General features: G+C 35.4%; 1 protein-coding gene across 1 annotated transcript; it reads left to right on the top strand.

Annotated features, from left to right (window-relative positions):
• Positions 1 to 1,056: 1,056 nt before the first annotated feature.
• Positions 1,057 to 5,177, top strand: LOC149156906 (disease resistance protein Roq1-like). The gene is made up of 4 exons (XM_089444909.1): positions 1,057 to 1,571; positions 1,697 to 2,789; positions 2,920 to 3,246; positions 3,387 to 5,177. The coding sequence occupies exons 1-4, from the start codon at positions 1,069 to 1,071 to the stop codon at positions 4,995 to 4,997; spliced, it is 3,534 nt and encodes a 1,177-aa protein (XP_089301035.1). The 5' UTR covers positions 1,057 to 1,068; the 3' UTR covers positions 4,998 to 5,177.
• The last annotated feature ends 14,330 nt before the right edge of the window (positions 5,178 to 19,507 follow it).

Here is a 19,507-nt window from a genome sequence, read left to right as displayed (position 1 = left end):
ATATATATATATATATATATATATATATATATATATATATTAATTATGGTTAAAATGTTTGAATTACTTTCACTATTTTAGTGGTGTTTTTTAGGTATATATGTGTGTGCCAATTTTCCCTAAATCCAACAAAGTTTTTTAAAACCTAGAAATTATAGCATTCAAAAAAGCTATTTAAATAATGAAAAATTACACTATATATATAGACTACATATTTATTGAAATCTATTAAGAAATGAGAGAGATGCAATTATTTTTTCAAATTTTACACTTAAAAAAAATTTACAGCTACAAAAATTTGATCCCTCTTGATAAAATTTAAATACATACTAAATCCATGATAAATCTATATTTATATTTAAACGCTGACACTAATCTACAAATATTTCAACATCTCCCCATATTACACTATAAAACACCTCTTATGACCATTAACTTCCACTAACTTCCCAGCTTTGGCAACAATTAACTTTTAAGATTAAATTTTTATTTTTTAAACCATCGTTTTTACTTTCAATTCCACCTCACCCATGAAATTTATCTAATTATTACATAGAAACTAAAGTCACATAAATTAATTGACTTTCATTTCAAATAATAAATTAGTGTATGGTTGAGTATTCATAATCCCTTTTTCCATTCAATCTAATTTCAAAAGTATTTGAGTATTATAAATGACTTTTGCGTTTACCACAAAAACGACCTTGGACACATTCGTCCTTAACCTTTCCACTGTTTAAGATTCAGAATTTTTTTTTCCATTCAATTCATCTTCCAGAAGTATGAAAGTGTTAAAACGACCTTGACACAGGTGTTAAAACGACTTCTGCGCTGCCGACAATGCGCGACTTTGAATCTAATGATCGATAACTTTGAATGGCATTAGCGCTGTAATAACTCTGTTACATAGTATTAAATATTTTTATATATTGATAGATTCAAAATAATACTCTGTACGCCTGCATTGTTGGATTCAGAAACCTTGAGTTCTTGTGGTACTTAAGGCCCACGATTGCTTGCAGGTTCTATCAATTTAATTTAACCAGTGTTCCTGTGTGGCATTAGCGTATGGCTGCCTCGACTTCACATCCCGATTACGATGTTTTCATTAATCATCGTGGACCGGATGTGAAGAACACTTTGGCCGGCCATCTCTACCGTCGCCTGGTTGACCATGGATTGAGAGTGTTTCTGGACAGACCAGAATTGCTTCCAGGACATGACATTACATGTCAAATAGAAGCCGCTATTCAAGTCGCCTCAGTCCATATCGCCATTTTCTCTCCAAGTTATGCGGAATCGAGATGGTGTCTAGATGAGCTGGTTCTCATGGTCAAGTCCAGGGCTATTATTCTTCCAGTGTTTTACAAAGTAAAGCCTTCCGATCTCCGGCGCACGATGAAAGAAGGAGCATACGCTGAAGCCCTGCGCCAGCACCAACAGATGATGATATTTGACTCTCAAACTGGTGAAAGGAAGCCACGCTATGATTTCAATACTATTCAGAATTGGAGAAACGCTCTTTCTCATTCTGCGGATATAACTGGTTTTGAACTAGAGGCTTGCAATTGGTGAGGATCTCCCACTCTCACAATTTATGCTATTTTTCAATTTGAATTTGCGGGACTGATAGGGTAATCATTACTTACGTAGGACTTATCTCACTGCGTGTTTTTCTATTTGAATGAATTATCAGGGATGAAGACGAGCTTCTGAATAAGGTTGTGCAATGCGTGTTAAAAAATGTTCCCAAAACACCGCTCTATGTTGCAAAATATCCAACTGGTCTGTCTGAAAAATTAGAAGATTTTGAAAGTACAGTCCTATGGCAGCAGCAGGAGGACGAGGAGCTTGTGGAGGCCAAGCTTGTTGGGATTGTGGGCGTTGGTGGAGTCGGTAAAACAACATTGGCCAAAGAATTCTACAACTGTAAGAGATCATCCTACAATGAAGCCTCCTTTTTATCTGAGGTTAGGGAAACGTCAACGAGAGTGTCTCTAAGTTATTTGCAGAGTAAGCTCGTTAGAGACTTGAAACACATGAATATCGAAATTGAGACTCCGGACGAAGGTATAGGAATATTGAAACGGAATCTCTCTTCTTGTCATGCTCTTATCATTTTAGACGATGTGGATAATTCAAGTCAGCTTGAAATGCTTTTGCCAATCAGGAATATCCTTAACCCCAAAAGCTTGATTTTGGTTACCTCTCGTGACAAGCATGTCCTCAAAAGCTCTGGAGTGTTGGAGTCATCCATTTATCATCTAAAGGGGCTAAATAAACCACACTCCAAAGAGCTCTTCTGCTCCTATGCCTTCTATCAACCATTTCCCCCACCGGAATTTGCAGATCTGGTAGATCGATTTGTAACAGCCTGCGACGGATTGCCATTATCATTGAAAGTGATGGGGGCGCTCGTCTGTGGAGAAAATGAGGAACTTTACTGGGAGGAGCAACTGGATCGACTTCATCGGACACTGCCAAGAGAGATACATGAGAAACTTAGAATAAGTTATGACTCACTGTGTAAAGAGGATCAACCAATATTTTTGGATATTGCTTGTTTTTTCCTAGGAGAAGACAGAGATAGGGCAATAAGAATATGGGGTTTGGTGGGGCTTCGAAACCTAGAGAACAAGTGCCTGTTGGAGGTGGATGGTGGAAATAAAATAAGAATGCATGATCACATTAGAGATTGTGCAAGAAATATTGCAGATGAAGGATGCCAGCCCCGTCGTCTGTGGAATCCGAGTACCAACATTGATGATTTGTTGCAGAATTCGTCATCTGTAAGTCTTTCAATCATTCAAACCTTTGTCTACCATTTCTTTAAATTTCAGATTTCTTTAAATTTCAAGCTTTGAAATTTCCATAACAAAAAAAGGATCAGTTTACTGTAAGTTTTTCATCAATTAACAGGCAATGATCGAAGTTCGCGGAATTAGTACAAATATCAGTTCCTGTGTTGATCGTGATGGGTCCATGACTTCGAAAATGTCACTGAACATGACTTCAGAAATGGGGCAATTGTTCAATAATTTCAAATTTCGGAATTTGTACCTTGTTGTAACTGAAGATGATTATTTGGAAGGCATACTGAGGAGGGTCCATTCCCCGCATCTCATTTGGCTCCGCTGGTGTAGATGTTCCTGCCCTTTCCTGCCAGAATGGATTCCAATGCAAAATTTAAGAGTTTTAGAAGTGGAGGGGAGCAGATTGACGACTCTATGGCCAGAACAATCACAAGTAGGCAAACATGCGTGAGTTTATTTTAGTTCATTTAATTTCATTTTCTTGAAAACAATCGCATATATGTAGATTTTTTATATAGCAGAAAACAATGGCATCTCTGTCCATATCTTATAGTTGAAAGGTCAACATTGCAGGGGCCTCTCCAGTTGAGAGAATTAAATATCCGGGGTCCACTTTCAAAGTTGCCAAAGTCTTTAGGGCAGTTGAAGCACCTCGAATGGATATCCATCCATCCATTTGGAGCACCTGCTCTCGAAACTTTGCCTGAAGAATTTTGTCACATGCGCTCTTTGAAATACCTGGCCTTAAATTCATTCTCAAGACTGATGTCGCTACCTCATTCCTTCGGAGATCTTTCACATCTCCAGCACATGGAGTTGGAAGGTGCTTCCGCTTTGCAGATGCTTCCAAATTCTTTTGGGAATTTAGTTCGACTTAAACATCTATCCTTAGACGGTGCTTCCAGTTTGCAGAAACTTCCAGATTCTTTTGGAAATTTAAATCGACTGGAGCACCTATCTTTAGAACGTGCTTCGACTTTGCAAATGCTTCCAGATTCGTTTGCGGATTTAAGTCGACTGAAACATCTATCTTTAAAAGGTTGCCCCAAATTGAGCATCTCAAACGGAGCACTCAGAAATGTTACCACGCTGGAATATTTGGATCTTCGAAGGTGTCGCAATGTAAAAGAATTGCCTCCTCAAGTGGCACACCAGCGGTCCTTGGAACAATTATTTTTGGCAGGGACGAACCTAAAAGAATTGCCCAGCTGTATTGGGGACCTGAACAAATTGGAAGTTCTGGAAATAGGTAGTAATTCGCTGGAAGTGCTGCCACCGTCTCTCGGATACCTTCAGAGCTTAAAGCTTTTCTCAGTCAGCGATTCGCCCAAACTGAAATGCGTGCCCGATTCTTTGGGACAGTTGAATCAGTTAACACAGTTGAAGTTCGAGAGATGTGGTATAGAATTCTTATCACAAGATGTTTTACAGTCGAAGAGTCTCGACATCTTAAGAGTATGGGATTGTCCTTTGCGGAAACATCCATTTAAAATGGCTGAAGGAGAAGGGGAAACTTCATTATTGAATAAATTGTACTCCTCCACTGTGCAATGCATGTTTGGGATCAAAGGGTTAGAATTTCGCCGCACAAAAATATCAGAATTAGTTTTTTCTGAAGGCGTTTGCCCAGACCTTCAAAAGCTTACAGTCATTCAATGTCAGGATTTGAGGCACATTGGAGAGCTTTGTGGTGTGGCAAAACTCGTAAGGCTTGACATCATCGCCTGCGCACAAGTAGAGGAGCTTCCAAGTCTTGAAAAATTGAGATCTTTGGAGAGGTTGGATGTTAGTGAATGTAAAAAGCTCAGGAGCATACAGGGGTTGCAGCAGCTCACAAAGCTTCGAATGCTATTTGTTAGTGGATGCCATGAAATAGTAGGGTTACCAGGTGTGGAGCATTGCAGTTCGTTGGAGTACCTGAATGCCTCAGAGTGTCCCAAGCTCAAGGGCGTGTTAAGGTTGGGGCGGCTTACAAAGCTTCAAAGTCTATTTGTTAGTGGATGCCATGAGATAGTAGGGTTGCAAGGTGTGGAACATTGTTTGTCGTTGATGTCCTTGGATGCCAGGGACTGTCCCAGACTTCAGTGGGGTGGAGGCGTACTTCAGCAGCTGCGCCATCGCTTAAAGGGAGACCTGCAGATCGATGTAAAACAATACAAAAGACGCAAATTGTGTGCCAGATAAGAATATTCAATTCAATGAGTGCTTAATGTTACTTAGAATTCCCTAAACTGTGTTAGTGCCGAGTACATTTGCATGTTTCATGTCTCTGAATACCATTATGAGAGTGTGAAGCATATGGGAATCTTAATAACGGATATCTATTCGTTTTAATATTATTTAGCTGGATATGAGAATCTTGATATCTATTCATTTTAATATTATTTAGATGGAAAGAAAACGGGTGTTATCGGCTATAAATTAGGTAAGAATTTTATTAACGAATATCTATTCATTTTAATATTATTTAGCTGGAAAGATAACGGTCTGAAATTAAAATATTTAATATATATATATATATATCTATATATAGATAAAATGTTTAAAATTTGATAAAGATTTATTAGAATTATAAGATGGAATTTTGATTTTTTAATAATTTAAATGTTTTTAGAGTTTTTGAATTTAAAAGTACAAAGAGAGGCGGATAAGATTATTAAATTGGAATTGTTGAATTTTTCTACAAGAGTTAATTGGTTTGTGGAAAATCTTGTTTTCTTAGATTGGATCATTGTGCAATTACTTTTTTTTAGATGTTTTGTTTATATCTATGTTACAAGGAACACATTGAATGTCTTATTTCATTTTAGAGTAAGTTAATTACCCAAAATCAAGAGGTTAAATTAATTACCCAAAATCAAGAAACCTCTATAGATGGCCAAGCATATACAAAGATTACATTTCATTCATATGCAATACCAAATCCATCTTTTCTTTTCTCTGAGTAAAATTTCAAAAGCATGAACACATGCCATTTCATATCCACAATAAACCCAACTTTTGAAATGAACACATGCCATTTCATATGCACAATAAACCCAACTTTGAAATTTCAATGCTTGGATGCATCCCATTCATATGCTACAATAAACCCATATTTTCTTTAAATTTCAATCCATAACACATCCATTTTCAATGCTTGGATGCATCCCATTCATATGCCACAATAAACCCATATTTTCTTTAAATATCAATCCATAAACACATTGATTCATGAGCCATAACAGAACCACAAAAAACAAAACCCAGCCTGCAATGCCAGAGCATTATCCCCGTTCAAAAGCAAAGAAGTATCAAATATAAACACCAGTGTTCCACAGTCTTGACTGAACAAAACCAATCATTGCCATCTGAAAAATCAAGAAAATAAAGACAATGACCAGTTAAGAAGATGATAGTGACCCTTTTTCTGACCTTCTTCGGCCACCTTTCGCCTAGGAGGCTTCATATGCTTGCACACATAAAGAAGAATGTCGACTTCAAAAGTTGTAACATTTTCCTGTAGTGGAGCAAAATTAGACAACCCAATTCCGGAAATAGGATCTGCCTAAAATTCCCCCAATGGCAATCTGATCAGAGTTTTTGCATAACAGGGCCAGGTACTTTATACGCCGTGGAATTTCTCTGGAATTTCCCATACACTGCTCCTCCATTTCACAGGACACACCAGCTTGCATTGCTGTCCATTCAGGCTGGTGAAATTGTGGATATACCACTGCAGTATCAGAAGAAAATGCCATATCTGATGGTTGAAGCATCTAGAAAAACAACCAACAAAAGCTCACAGATCAGGCTCTATCCCGGTTATTCTCTTAATGACAAATATAGAGATCCAAATTGTACAACAGGTTTATAACAACATGTTAATTGAACTTACATCTTTGGTAAGAAATCCTTCCATGTTAAAGTCCAATCTGGGATTAACAGCTTCATAGATAGAAACTGTGGGAAATGATTGCAACTAAGTTATGATCATAATACAGCAAATAATCTATAAAATTAATCTTTTGTGGAACGTTTAAAGATCTTACCTCAACTTGGCGCTGAAGTGATTGTACATTGTTAATTATCTCATCAAGCATCACTGCTTTACCAGTTATCTACATACAAAATAACCCGTTCTTTAGTTCAACATGTCAAACACAAAACCAGTGGAATTCTGCCAAGCAGAAGACATGACCTGAAAAATAAAAAAAGCTCCGGCTTAGAGTCTACACTACCTTATTACATCCAGGAACAAGATCTTGCAAAAGCTTCATACGTTCGCTGATCTTTTCTCTTCGCACCTGTCATTCAGAGGACAAACTTATAGCTCCTCTAATTTTCAGGTTTTCATCAACATATTGTATGACTCTGACAAAGTTTACAGAGGCATACTCATCCCCCAAAAACTGATATGCTTTATCTTTTTTGCATCAGCCAATAACTAATGTTCTTTTCCCTTTCTCCGTAAGAAGATGACTCTTAAGCAGTAAAATTAGAACAATGTTGTTTTACCATTTTGTAATCATCTATCCTTGTTTGATATTTGAAAGTATTTCGATCCCTTTAACTATAGTTAGGAGCTGAGTATTGAAACAGCCATTCAACCCTGGACTTAGCTAATTCTGTGCTCAAGGACTTGAATTGTATCTATGTTTTGAAAAAATATAAATACAATTCTTCCTCATGATAAAATATGAAGGGAATTTACCCTCTCTGCAAGACTATGGCTATCAGTAGCTTGGCCTCTCCTTGCTCTCACATGGATGTAGTCTTTGGGTGGCTCTGAAGGCTTGGCACATTGTGCAGATTGTTTTGAATTCACTTCAGGCTTCCCACTGTGGATTCCTTGTTCTGCATCAGACTTTGAATCATCCTTTTCCTTTTTAGCATCTGCACTTTTGGGACGTTTGCTTTTGGATACATTCTGTAGGAGGAAAACAACAGATCTGTTAAGAGTGTTCTGCCATGAAAGCAGGCTAAAATACCTACAAAACTGCATGTCATACAAACCCATTTCACTTAATTTGACTCAAAAAAATGAGTTAATAAGGAAGTTGGGTTACTTTGACAGAAATTATCACCTTTGCTGTTATGTTATTTACGAATGTACTTATGCTCGCAGGTGCAAAAACAGAGTAATTAGTCCCACTTGAATATAATATTTAGGGTTACAGATATAGAACTAGGGAAGCTAAATGAAATTGGGCTCAAGATAAATAAAATGTCATCAAATACTAGGATTCGCAGGGAAAGGCTAATTGGCTTCAGCGTTCAGCGAATTTACTAGGATTCGCAGGGAAAGGCTAATTGGCTTTAGCATTCAGCGAATTCGTCCTAATAATAAAAATTAAAATTGAATATCAAAAATCGATATTTAACCCTCTTTTTATTTTTATTTTTGAGATTTTTACCAAAAATTTCAAAATATCTAATAGTTTCACAACTCTTGTGCCTAATGATATAAGTGATTAAAAACTCAACATGATCACACTTGAAAAAATTTATAGAAGTAGGAGAAAATTCAAAACTAAAATATCATTAAAATAATTTATTTTTATATAATAAATAACCCATAATACATAAATTTTCACAATATATATATACTTTTTAATAAAAATAAGAGAATATTTTCCAAAAAGCAATGAAACAAAACTTTTATACAACAATGGTGATCTCTTCAAACTACCAATGACTAATGACTAGAGAGAGCCTATGCTCTATCATTGTTTCAACAATGATGAATAAAACTTTGCAAGAGCAAATTGTTTTAGGTTATCAATGTTATATAAGAATCTTATTCATGAATATCTATTCATTTTAGTATTATTTATTAGAAAAATAATAGGTTAAAATTAAAATATTTAAAATATATAAATATAATTTTTTATAATATGTAAAGAATGTTTAGAATTTGGTAGAGATTTGTTAGAATTATAAATTTGATTTCTGAACTCTCTATAATATGATTTTTTAAAAATCATGTTAAATATCAAAAATAATATTTGACTTTTCTGCGATATTTCTACAAAAATCTCTAAAACATCAAATAGTTACACAACTCTTATTTAGCTAGTAATATAAATGATTAAAAAATCAACTCCAAAACATCAAATAATTACACAACCCCTAGTCAAACAGATGATTAAAAAAAACTAATAATGCAACTGGAAACAAATTCAAAACTAAAATATTATAAATTGATTTATTTTTATATAATAAATAACCAATCCTAAATATTCTTTCATATATATTTGAATAAATAAACAAATAAATTCATAAAATAATGAAACCAAATTTTTATACAACAATGATAATCTCTTAAAATTACCAATAAATAGAAATACCACATGCTCTACAACAATGGTGATCTCTTCAACCTACCCACTAATGATGGGAGAGACCCTATGCTTTACCATTATTTCAACAATACCACAATGATGATCTCTTCAAACTACCAATGATGGGAGGAGCAAAAGCAAACTGTTTTTGGTTATGGATTTATCTATATTATGTTATGGTGATCTCTTCAAAATACCAATAACTGGAGAGACCATATGCTCTACCATTGTTCAAATTGTTCTAGGTTATGGATTTACTGATATCATGATTGGTCAAGATTATGCCTAATTTCAGAACTTTGCACTCCATATTTGTATTAATGGTTTTTAATTTTAATTTTAATTTATTTTTTATTATTAATGATTTTTAATTTTAATTTTAATTTATTTTTTATTTTAAGTTTATAATTGTTTTTTGGATTATTTTTAATAATTATATTACTTATTTATTCATGTAGTAAAGGAAATTATTAATAATATTGAGACATTAAGAAAGTTTGCTTTTCTTTGGAATGAGAGGAGGGATATGTTAGACTTAGTTTTTTTGTTTTGTTTGGTACTAAAAAAGTGTCTTCATGATTGCTATATGCTGTAACTGTGAAGGAAATAAAGTATTGAGTATTTTATTAGGCAATAAATATTTAGAAAAAAAATTGTTCATAATATTGATAAATTGAAACATGAAAAAGGAAAAATTTAAATATTATAGTAGACAATAAAATTATTAACCAAACTAAAACTTTGCATTGCATTTTGTTATTAAATTCTCTTAAAAGGTTAATTGATTAAATTATATGATGCATTCTCTCATTTAAAGGTACATTATATAATCCATTGATTCATTTTTTCACGACATTTTTATAGGTGAATGCATGTATTCTTATAAATTATTAATGTAGTGGTTCTTCATTTATCTATGTAAATATTCAAATTCAATCATACAAAAATTAACATGATGGAATAAAGCTCTAGTTCTTTGGAAAAAACCATACCATACCTTGTCGCTAACTTCCCTACCGCTCACGCCATCTCTATAATTCCTTCCACCATAACTGAGGTTATAGGTCTTCTCCCTCTTATAGCAAAGTTACTGCAAGGGACCATCACCCCATTCAATCAACTAATGCTCATATTAGTAGCAAGGATCCTTAAGGGAGGTTTCAACTAGCTAGAGACCTCTAGGAAGATACCTTCCAAAAGCATCCACAAATCCAAAGTTTGAGGTGAAATCCTAATGAATTGGGGAGTACATTTAATACATGAGAGATCATGCTTTAAATGGAAAACTCCCAAGCATTTGGCGCTTGAAAAAAGCCCTCACCTACTGGATTCAACATAAGTGGAAACAAAAGTGACATATCAAATTGGAGTTGGGGGAAAATGCTTTTTCACCATTAACTTTGCCAATGTGCAAGATCACACAAGGGTTTTTTAAAATGGCCTATCTTCAACTCTATAGGACTATATCTTAGGTTTTGGACAGTGAAATGTGTTCCAGACAAAGAGAAATTTATAACAACCCTAGTTTGGATCCAATCATACTCCTTTCCTAGACATTATTTGGATGAAGAAATAATAGCAGGCATAAGAAATGCTCTTAGTCATTTTTAAAAGTCTTGGAAGCCACTAAAGAAGGAAGACACATATATTATGCTCACATATGTGTATTATGAATATCTTAAAGCCCCTTCCCGAGTCGATTGATATCTTCTATCAAGACAAACTCTGGAAGCAAATATTGGACTATGAACACATCCTATTTGGTTGTCATAAATGTCATGAATACATGCATATCTACAAAAAGTTTCTCATTTTAGTTCTTGAGAACACTCTAGATCAAGGCCAAGTTACATATCAAGATGGTCTCTCTAGACCGATTAATTGTTCTTATGGACTGAGAGGTTCTTCATTGTCTTCATCTGAAAGTGGATCATTAACCTTCTCATCATTGTGGATTGGATCATTGAAGCTGATATTTATTGATTGATAGTCTTCATATTCAAAGTGTTCATCAAATTTAACATCAATGCAATAAACTATCCTATTTGTATTCTTGTCGTGGCATTTATAGCCCTTGCTATTCTGAGAATACCCAAGAAAAATACCTTCATTAGCTCTTACATCAAACTTACCAATATTTTCATCGTTCCTTTTGATATAACACGTGTTTCCAAATACTCAGAAATGATTGACTGTCGCAGGTCTGCCATACCAAAGGTAATATGGATTTTTCTCATTGTTTGGTATGAAGTGTGTTTTGTTTAGAATCATGAGTGATGTATGAGTGGCTTTAACCCAAAATCTCTGCTCAATATTTCTTTCTCCCATCATGGCTCTGGCCAATTGCTGAACTGATATATTGGCTCTTTTTGCTACACCATTGTGTTATGGAGTATCTACTATGGTAAATCATCTTTTGATGTCGTGTTTCTTGCAAAAGTCATCAAATTATTTTGATTTAATCTCACCTTCATTATTAGACATTATGCATTTTTATTTTATAGAATGTCTCATTTTCAACCATGGCTTTAAAGTCTTTAAACTTCTCAAAAGCCTTTGATTTTTCTCTAAAAAATGCAAACCACATCATTTTTGATGCAGGAGCATTCGGCTCAGAAATATCATTATATTTTAGTAAACATAGGGGGTCATATGTTTTCAAGGAATTTGGTTTCCTAAGTATTAAATTAATGTAATTCTTAAGGATTTGAGTGATTTTAATGAGAGAAGCTAGAATAGGGATTAATTAAGTATTGTGAGGCATATTTGTAAATGTTCTCGAATGTTGGAGAACATAAGATAATTAGGATAGTTGAGAGATTGAAAGATTTGGGAATTAATTGTAAAAGCTTAGATTAGGAATTAGTTCATGATTTTATGGATTAGAGAGGATCCTTAGAGATAAAGAAGAGATTTTAGGATTTTGTTGAGAAGGTTATGGATCTAAACCAGGAATTGGTTATAGAATCCTTTTGTATAAATGTAAGCCTAAAAGGCATAGAAGAAGGTTAGCTAGCTAAGAATTAGTTTGAGAGTTAGATAGGTTTGATTATAAGCCTACGGGTAGGAAAGGGAAAAGGCCACTGATAAGAAAATTCAGCTAGAGTGAGACAGAGACTCATGATGTAATTATTTATTTATATATACACAAAGATTTCGATTCGTGAGTGTGTGATGTGTGGTGATTGATGGAATTATAGATTGTGTGTAAATTAGAAGTAATTATGCATAACATAGGGCTGCAGGTGTGCAGAACCAGAGATCAAGTGCAGGGAAGAGTGTTTCAGGTTTAAACATAGACAGTGTTGGAGGAACCTTTAACATTACAGTGAAGGTATACTGTAAGGTTCTTTAAACCTAAGGATTTACGCAGCGGAAGTGTAAAGGAGTGAAGGAATAAAGAACGAAGCTAAAGATCGAATCAAAATAGTTGAAGGCCGGAAGGTGAAAACAAAGACATAGGGCAAAACCCAAACAAATGGACTATTGCAAACTAAAGAATAGAAGAGTGTAGCAGCAAAGCGCAGTTGTTGGATCAAGTAGATCAATGAACGAGAGTGATGGAGATAGATGGCCAAGATTAAGTCACGCAAAATAAAGTGAAGAAGTTGAGCGGCAGAGATTAAGCCACATGTCAGCAGAAGGACGGAGCAGTCTTGAAAAGACAGAAGTGGTTTCTCATGCGGCCTCAAAGCCGTAAGCGGTAATAAAAAAAATGGACCCGAGAAAGTTATGAACTGTGACTAAATCCAGTTGAAGTCAAGATAGATCACAGTCATCTGTTGGGTGATTGATCAGACGGATACCGCGTGCTAGTATATGCGGAGGTTAATTTGAAAAATGGACGCGATAAGGGTTTATACAACAAGGTTAAGACCTCGTTGAGTTCCGTCCATCCAGACCATTCGTTGGGTGTCTGATCGGACGATAATTGCGTAGAATGGTGCGCGTAGATTAACATTCCTGACATACCTGATGAATTATTTAAAGAAGTTTAACCTCTTTGAGTTCCGGCGAGAAATGAGTTAAAGTTGGAGATCGTGCACTAGCCATTGATTTGAAGGAGTGAAATCGACGGTGGAGGTTGAACGCGATAAAGCGAGCATAAATATATGTGCCAAGGTCGTAGAATGGTAGAAAGGAAAGGGTTAAGTGTGTTTTATGTGTAATCTCTATTGTATGGAATTATAATAGAAATAAAGTGGATTAATATATTATGGGTTAAGTTTGGGTTTAAACCAAAGGGTATGGTTGATAAGCACTGAGATGAAGAATAACCCAAAGTTGTAAACTATGGATAGTTAAATGAAGTATTTCCGCTTAACGAATTAACCTTTGATAAAGTGGGTTTTTTGTCTGATGTTATGTTTTTGCATAAGAGTTTAATTAAGAACATTAAACCTTGGTTATAGAGGCTTTTCACCATGGATCAGGTGATTAGTTCCTGGGACCAGTGACATGCAATTTTATTTTCATAATGTGGGTATTTGCGGCTTTCGATGCATCATTATAGTAATTGCAGCTTAGGCTGCCATGATTTGGTATCAGAGCAAAAGAAGGAAATTCTGTGTGGAATAATTCTTAGAGAGAACTCTATTCTAAGAGTTATGTTTTAAAGGTGTGTATATAGGTGAATGGTGATGAAAGCAGGAAAGAGGAGATCAAATTTTAAATCTGACAAATAGTAGGCACACAAAGATAAATTGTAGCAGAATATTGGGAGAATTTGCAGATGCAAAGAAATAGAGAACAATCCATTCAAAGTGTAGGTGAATGGTAGAACAAGATCATGCAGAGATCTTGAAGGTGAGATGATATGTTTTTGTTTTGGTTTAAATATTGGATAGTTTGTGGTCTTTATATTGTTGCACAGCTAGTAGCATAAGAAGGTGAGAAGATTGCAGCAACCTAGAGCAAGGAGTGCTCAATTGGTTCCAGAGGAAAGAACCAGAAATATGTCAAAAGACTAAGCTCAGAGGAGAAAAGCTTAGTGAGGCATGTGTAGCAAGGAGACTTGTTACTGCAGAGGTATTGTTGCAACTCACAGGAATATCATCAAGGCAATTCCATAGAGGATGTGGGTAGATTGCTAAGGGATGAAGGAAGCTAGTGAGAGTTTCTGAATGAAAGTTAGAATGTGGCAGAACCTTGAAGAATTCCAAGAGAGGTTGGATAAAGAGGACAGTTGTGTTCTTAAAAGGTTCATATGAGTTAAAGCCTAGAAGGAGTAGAGAGAAGTGCTCAAAGAGGTTCCAGAGGAGAGAAGCTTAGTGAGGCATGTGTAGCAAGAAGGAGAATTTTTACTGGAGAGGTATTGTTGCAGTTCATGGAATATCATCAAGGCAATTCCACAAAGGATGTGGGTAGAATTTCTAAGGGATGAAGGAACGTGGTAAGAGTTTTTGAATGAAAGTCAGAATGTGGAAGAACCTTGAAGAATTCCAATAGAGGTTGGATAAAGAGGAAAGTTGTGTTCTTAAAAGGTGCAGATGAGTTGAAGCCTAGAAGGAGCAGAGAGAAGTGCTCAAAGAGGTTCCAGAGATAGAGAACCAAGTGCTTCCCAAAAGGCCAAGTACAGAGGAAAGCTTGGTGAGGTAAGTGGCAACAGGGAGGACTTGTTGTTGCAAAGGCTTTAGTACATCTTATAGTAAGTGAGTGAGGAGGTCATGAAGATAGAGGAGAAAATGACTGTTGATAGTCATAATAGAGGTAACAGAGGTTCTGAGGAAGACCACAGCAGAAGAAAAGTGAAGAAAGAGGATGTCAAGGCAAATGGCAAGAGGATGAGTCAAGAGGAGCTTGACAAGGAGATTGCAGAGTTAAAAGAACAACTATATGTATTAAGGATAAAACTATAGGAAAACCAAAGACAAGGTTGGGTCTTGAGGAAAAAGGCAGTGAAGTGGCATAAGTTACAGAGAAGGCTACAAGAGAAGAGAAATCAACAGGTGAATATGCAGTTAGCAGAAGAGATGAAGAAGCTTGAACAGATAATGAGTGTTCAATTAAGATCTGAAGAACTTAGAGAAGCTGAGTTGGAAATGGAAGTTTCCATTTGTGAAGCAGAACAAGGGGAAGTTCTGGGTAAAGATGAAGAATGGAGATCAATGAACTATTATGATAGTTCAAAGCAGCATGAAGAAATGTGGACAAAGGTAGCAGAAGATGTTATGAAACCTTGTATTTTTTAATCTAATAGTTTTGGTGTGTTTGCAGGTTTTACAGAGGATTGGCAGTCTTATGAAGCTATCATAAAAATTGATAAAAGTCACCAGAGTTTAGAGGAGAACTTGGATCAACATATTGATGTGCTGACAAAGGATGAAGAGTACTTCTCAAAAGATAAGTATTCTAGAGAAGAGTATGATGGAGAATGCCTCTTGAATGAGGAAAATATTGAATTGTTGCAGCAGAAGAAAATTATTGATGAATTGATATTTGGAGCTTTTACAAAACAAGGAAAATTTCTTGTGGAAGAAGGAGATGAAGTTCAGCTTGAAGAGTTGATATGTGAAACATTAGTTGAGGCTGTTGAGCCTTACATTTTTCAAATTGACAATTGTTGTATGAATACAGGGATTATAAGTGTTGAAGGAGGACAATTCTCAAATATTGTTACACATCATGGAGTTGATGAAGTATTGATTTTTGAAAATGTAAGGAGAGAACAAGAACGTATTTCTGTGAAGATGAATGAGATAGAATTGTCTATGGAAGACAATTCGATTGAATCATTGAGCAATAGTGACCATGTAAAGGATGAAGATTGAAATTAAGAGCATTGTGATAAAACACTTGCTAAATGTAAAGAGGAAAATGAATTGTTGGAGAAGTTGCTAGGAGGAAATGGAAATAGAAAAGAAATGGTTACAATAGTACTTGAAAGTAGCAGAGAGACTCTAAAAGACATGGAGATAGAAGAGTGTTTTAATTCACAAACCAATAGTCTGTTTGTAGGAACAGTGAATATAATGATTGAGTGTGATGCCGTGATCGAAGAATTTGAACAGAGATTATTTGGAGATGAGATGGAATTTTAGAAGCAACAAGTGGGTAAGGATGTAAGGGTGGTAGTAAGGATCCAACAACTACAAAGTGAAGGTAACCAGCAGGAGATTAAAGGAAAAATTGAAGAAGAGACTATGTTAGTTGAAAACATAGTAAAGGATCATCATTCCATCATGATGATAGGCACAATGGAGATAACCAGGGAAGCTGTTGAGGTAGTCAATAAAGAAGAAGGACTAAACTCTCATAAAAGGATCAGTGAATTGGAGCTACTGGAGAAATTTCTAAAGGCATCAGTAGGGAAGAAGGAACCCGATGAAGATTGCAAAGGCTATGTAAGAGAGGAAGAGGAAAAAGTCCAACAAAGAAATGAGTTGGACATAGAAATTGAATTGATGAGAAAAGTTTTTCAAAAGGAGAAGACAACACCAAGAAAGCAAAGCAGCAGCAAGAAAAAGACAACAGTAGACTATGAGAGCATAGCTAGTGGGGCAATGCAACATAAAGTGTGGAGACTTGGAGAACAACACCAAACAACAACAACAACCAAAGACAGACTATAGAACAAATTTTGGGACCCTAGAGGTTTTCTATCAACATATGAGAACACATGATCAAGAGATCATGAATGTTTTCAACCTTGGGAGTCTCATGCAGGAGCATTTGGCTCAGAAATATCATTGTATTTTAGTAGACATAGGGGATCTTATTTTTTCAAGGAAGTTGGTTTCCTGAGTATTAAATTAATGTAATTATTAAGGGTTTGAGTGATTTTAATTAGAGAAGCTAGAATAGGGATTAATTAAGTATTGTGAGGCATATTTGTAAATGTTCTCGAATGTTGGAGAACATAAGAGAATTAGGATAGTGGAGAGATTGAGATATTTTGGAATTAATTGTAAGAGCTTAGATTAGGAATTACTTCATGATTTTATGGATTAGAGAGGATCCTTAGAGATAAAGAAGAGATTTTAAGATTTCGTTGAGAAGGTTATGGATCTAAACTAGGAATTGGTTATAGAATCCTTTTGTATAAATGTAAGCCTAAAAGGCATAGAAGAAGGTTAGCTAGCTAGGAATTAGTTTGAGAGTTAGATAGGTTTGATTGTAAGCCTACGGGCAGGAAAGGGAAAATGCCACTGATAAGAAAATCCGGCTAGAGTGAGATATAGACTCATGATGTAATTATTTGTTTATATATACACAAATATTTCAATTCCTGAGTGTGTGATGTGTGGTGATTGATGGAATTATAGATTGTGTGTAAATTAGAAGTAATTATGCATAACATAGGGTTGCAGGTGTGTAGAACCAGAGATCAAGTGCAGGGAAGAGTGTATCGGGTTTACACGCAAATAGTGTTGGAGGAAACCTTTAACGTTATAGTGAAGGTATATTGTAAGGTTCTTTAAACCTAAGGATTTACGCAACGAAAGTGTAAAGGAGTGAAGGAATAAAGAATGAAGCTGAAGATCGAATCAGAAAAGTTAAAGACCGGAAGGCGAAAACAAAGACATAGGCAAAAACCTAAACAAATGGACTATTACACAGTAAAGAATTGGAAAGGCGTAGCAACAAAGCGCAGTCGTTGGATCACGCAAATCAACGAATGAGAGTGATGGAGATAGACAACCAGGATTAAGTTGCGCAAAATAAAGTGAAGAAGTTGAGCGGCGAAGATTAAGCCACGTGTCAGCAGAAGGATGAAGCAGTCTTGAAAAGACAATAGTGGTTTCTCGTGTGGCCTCAAATCCGTAAGAGGTAATAAAAAATGGACCCAAGAAAGTTATGAATTGTGACTAAATCCAGTTGAAGTCTAGATAGATCACAACTATCCATTGGGTGATTAATCGGACGAATATCACCTGCTAACATGCACGGAGGTTAATTCGAAAAATGAAATACAACAAGGTTAAGACCTCATTGAGTTCTGTCCATTCAGACCGTTCGTTGGATGTCTGATCAGATGGTAATTGCGTGGAAAAGTGCGCACAGGTTAACATTCCTGGCGGATCCGATGAATTATTCAAAGAAGTTTAAACTCTTTGAGTTCTGATGGGAAATGGGTTAAAGTTGGAGATTGCGCGCTAGTCGTTGATCTGAAGGAGTGAAATCGATGGTGGAGGTTGAATGCGGTAAAGCAAGCATCGATATATGCACTAAGGTCGTAGAATGGCGGAAAGGTAAGGGTTAAGCGTGGCTTATGTGTAATTTCTATTTTATGGAATTATAATAGAAATAAAGCAGATTAATATATGATGGGTTAAGTTTGGGTTTTAACCAAAGGGCATGATTGATAAGCGCCGAGTTGAATAATAACCCAAAGTTGTAACCTGTGGATAGTTAAATGAAATATTTCCGCTTAAAGAATTAACCTTTGATAAAGTGGGTCTTCGTCCGATGTTATTTTTTCACATAAGAGTTTAATTAAGAACATTAAACCTTGGTTATAGAGGCTTTTCACCATGGATCGGGTGATTAATTCCTGGGACCAGTGACATGCAATTTTATTTGCATAATGTGGGTATTTGTGGCTTAGGATGCCTCATTATGGTAATTGCAGCTTAGGTTGCCACAAATTTTGTTGAAATCATCATTGACAAGCATGAAATACAATTTACTTGTGGGCGTCTAAGTTCTTGAAGGACCACATAAATTTACATGTACTAATTTCAATGGCCTAGTTGATGTGTTCTCCTTGGACCTGAATGGTACTCATACTTGTTTACCAATTTTACAGGACTTGCAAATAGTATTCTGAGGCTTTGAAAGCTTTGGTATATCTTTAACAACATTCTTCTTTCCCAATTTGGAAATATGATCAAATTTCACATTTCCTAGTCTTTTATGCCACATCTAGCTTTCATTGATCTTTGACAAACAACAACTCTCTGTCTTCTATTTTTGCACATAGACGTTGTTTTTTGTTTTTACAACTTCAACTACTATTTCTCTAGTGCCTAATAACTTGATTTGACAATTTTTAGCTTTGAACAAAACATCATAACCTTAGTCACACATTTGAGACACACTGAGTAAATTATGCTTTATCCCATAAACAAACAACACATTCTTGGATTTACCTCTACCATTAGATAGACTGAAAACTCCTTTACCAACAATCTTACTAGGTACACTATTTCCAAGAGTCACATTTCCTTTCTCAACTAGTTTCCATGAAAAAAACTTACTTTTTGTCTCGTGACATGTGCCTACAATAACCACTATCAACATACCAATGGCTTCCTTCATTTTGAGCACATAGAACAATATTACATTTCTTTGTATTTTCTTTTTCCTTCCAAACTTTATGTTCTTGACTTGTTTGCTTGATAGTTGGATCAAAACTTTTATTTATAAGTT

This window comes from Pinus tabuliformis, chromosome 9 (assembly GCF_031772625.1).
Source record: "Pinus tabuliformis cultivar Carrire ecotype Pingquan chromosome 9, CPIR1, whole genome shotgun sequence".
Lineage (NCBI taxonomy): Eukaryota > Viridiplantae > Streptophyta > Pinopsida > Pinales > Pinaceae > Pinus > Pinus tabuliformis.
Note: the sequence above shows the minus strand (reverse complement) of the source record. Positions and strands in the feature narration are given on the sequence as shown.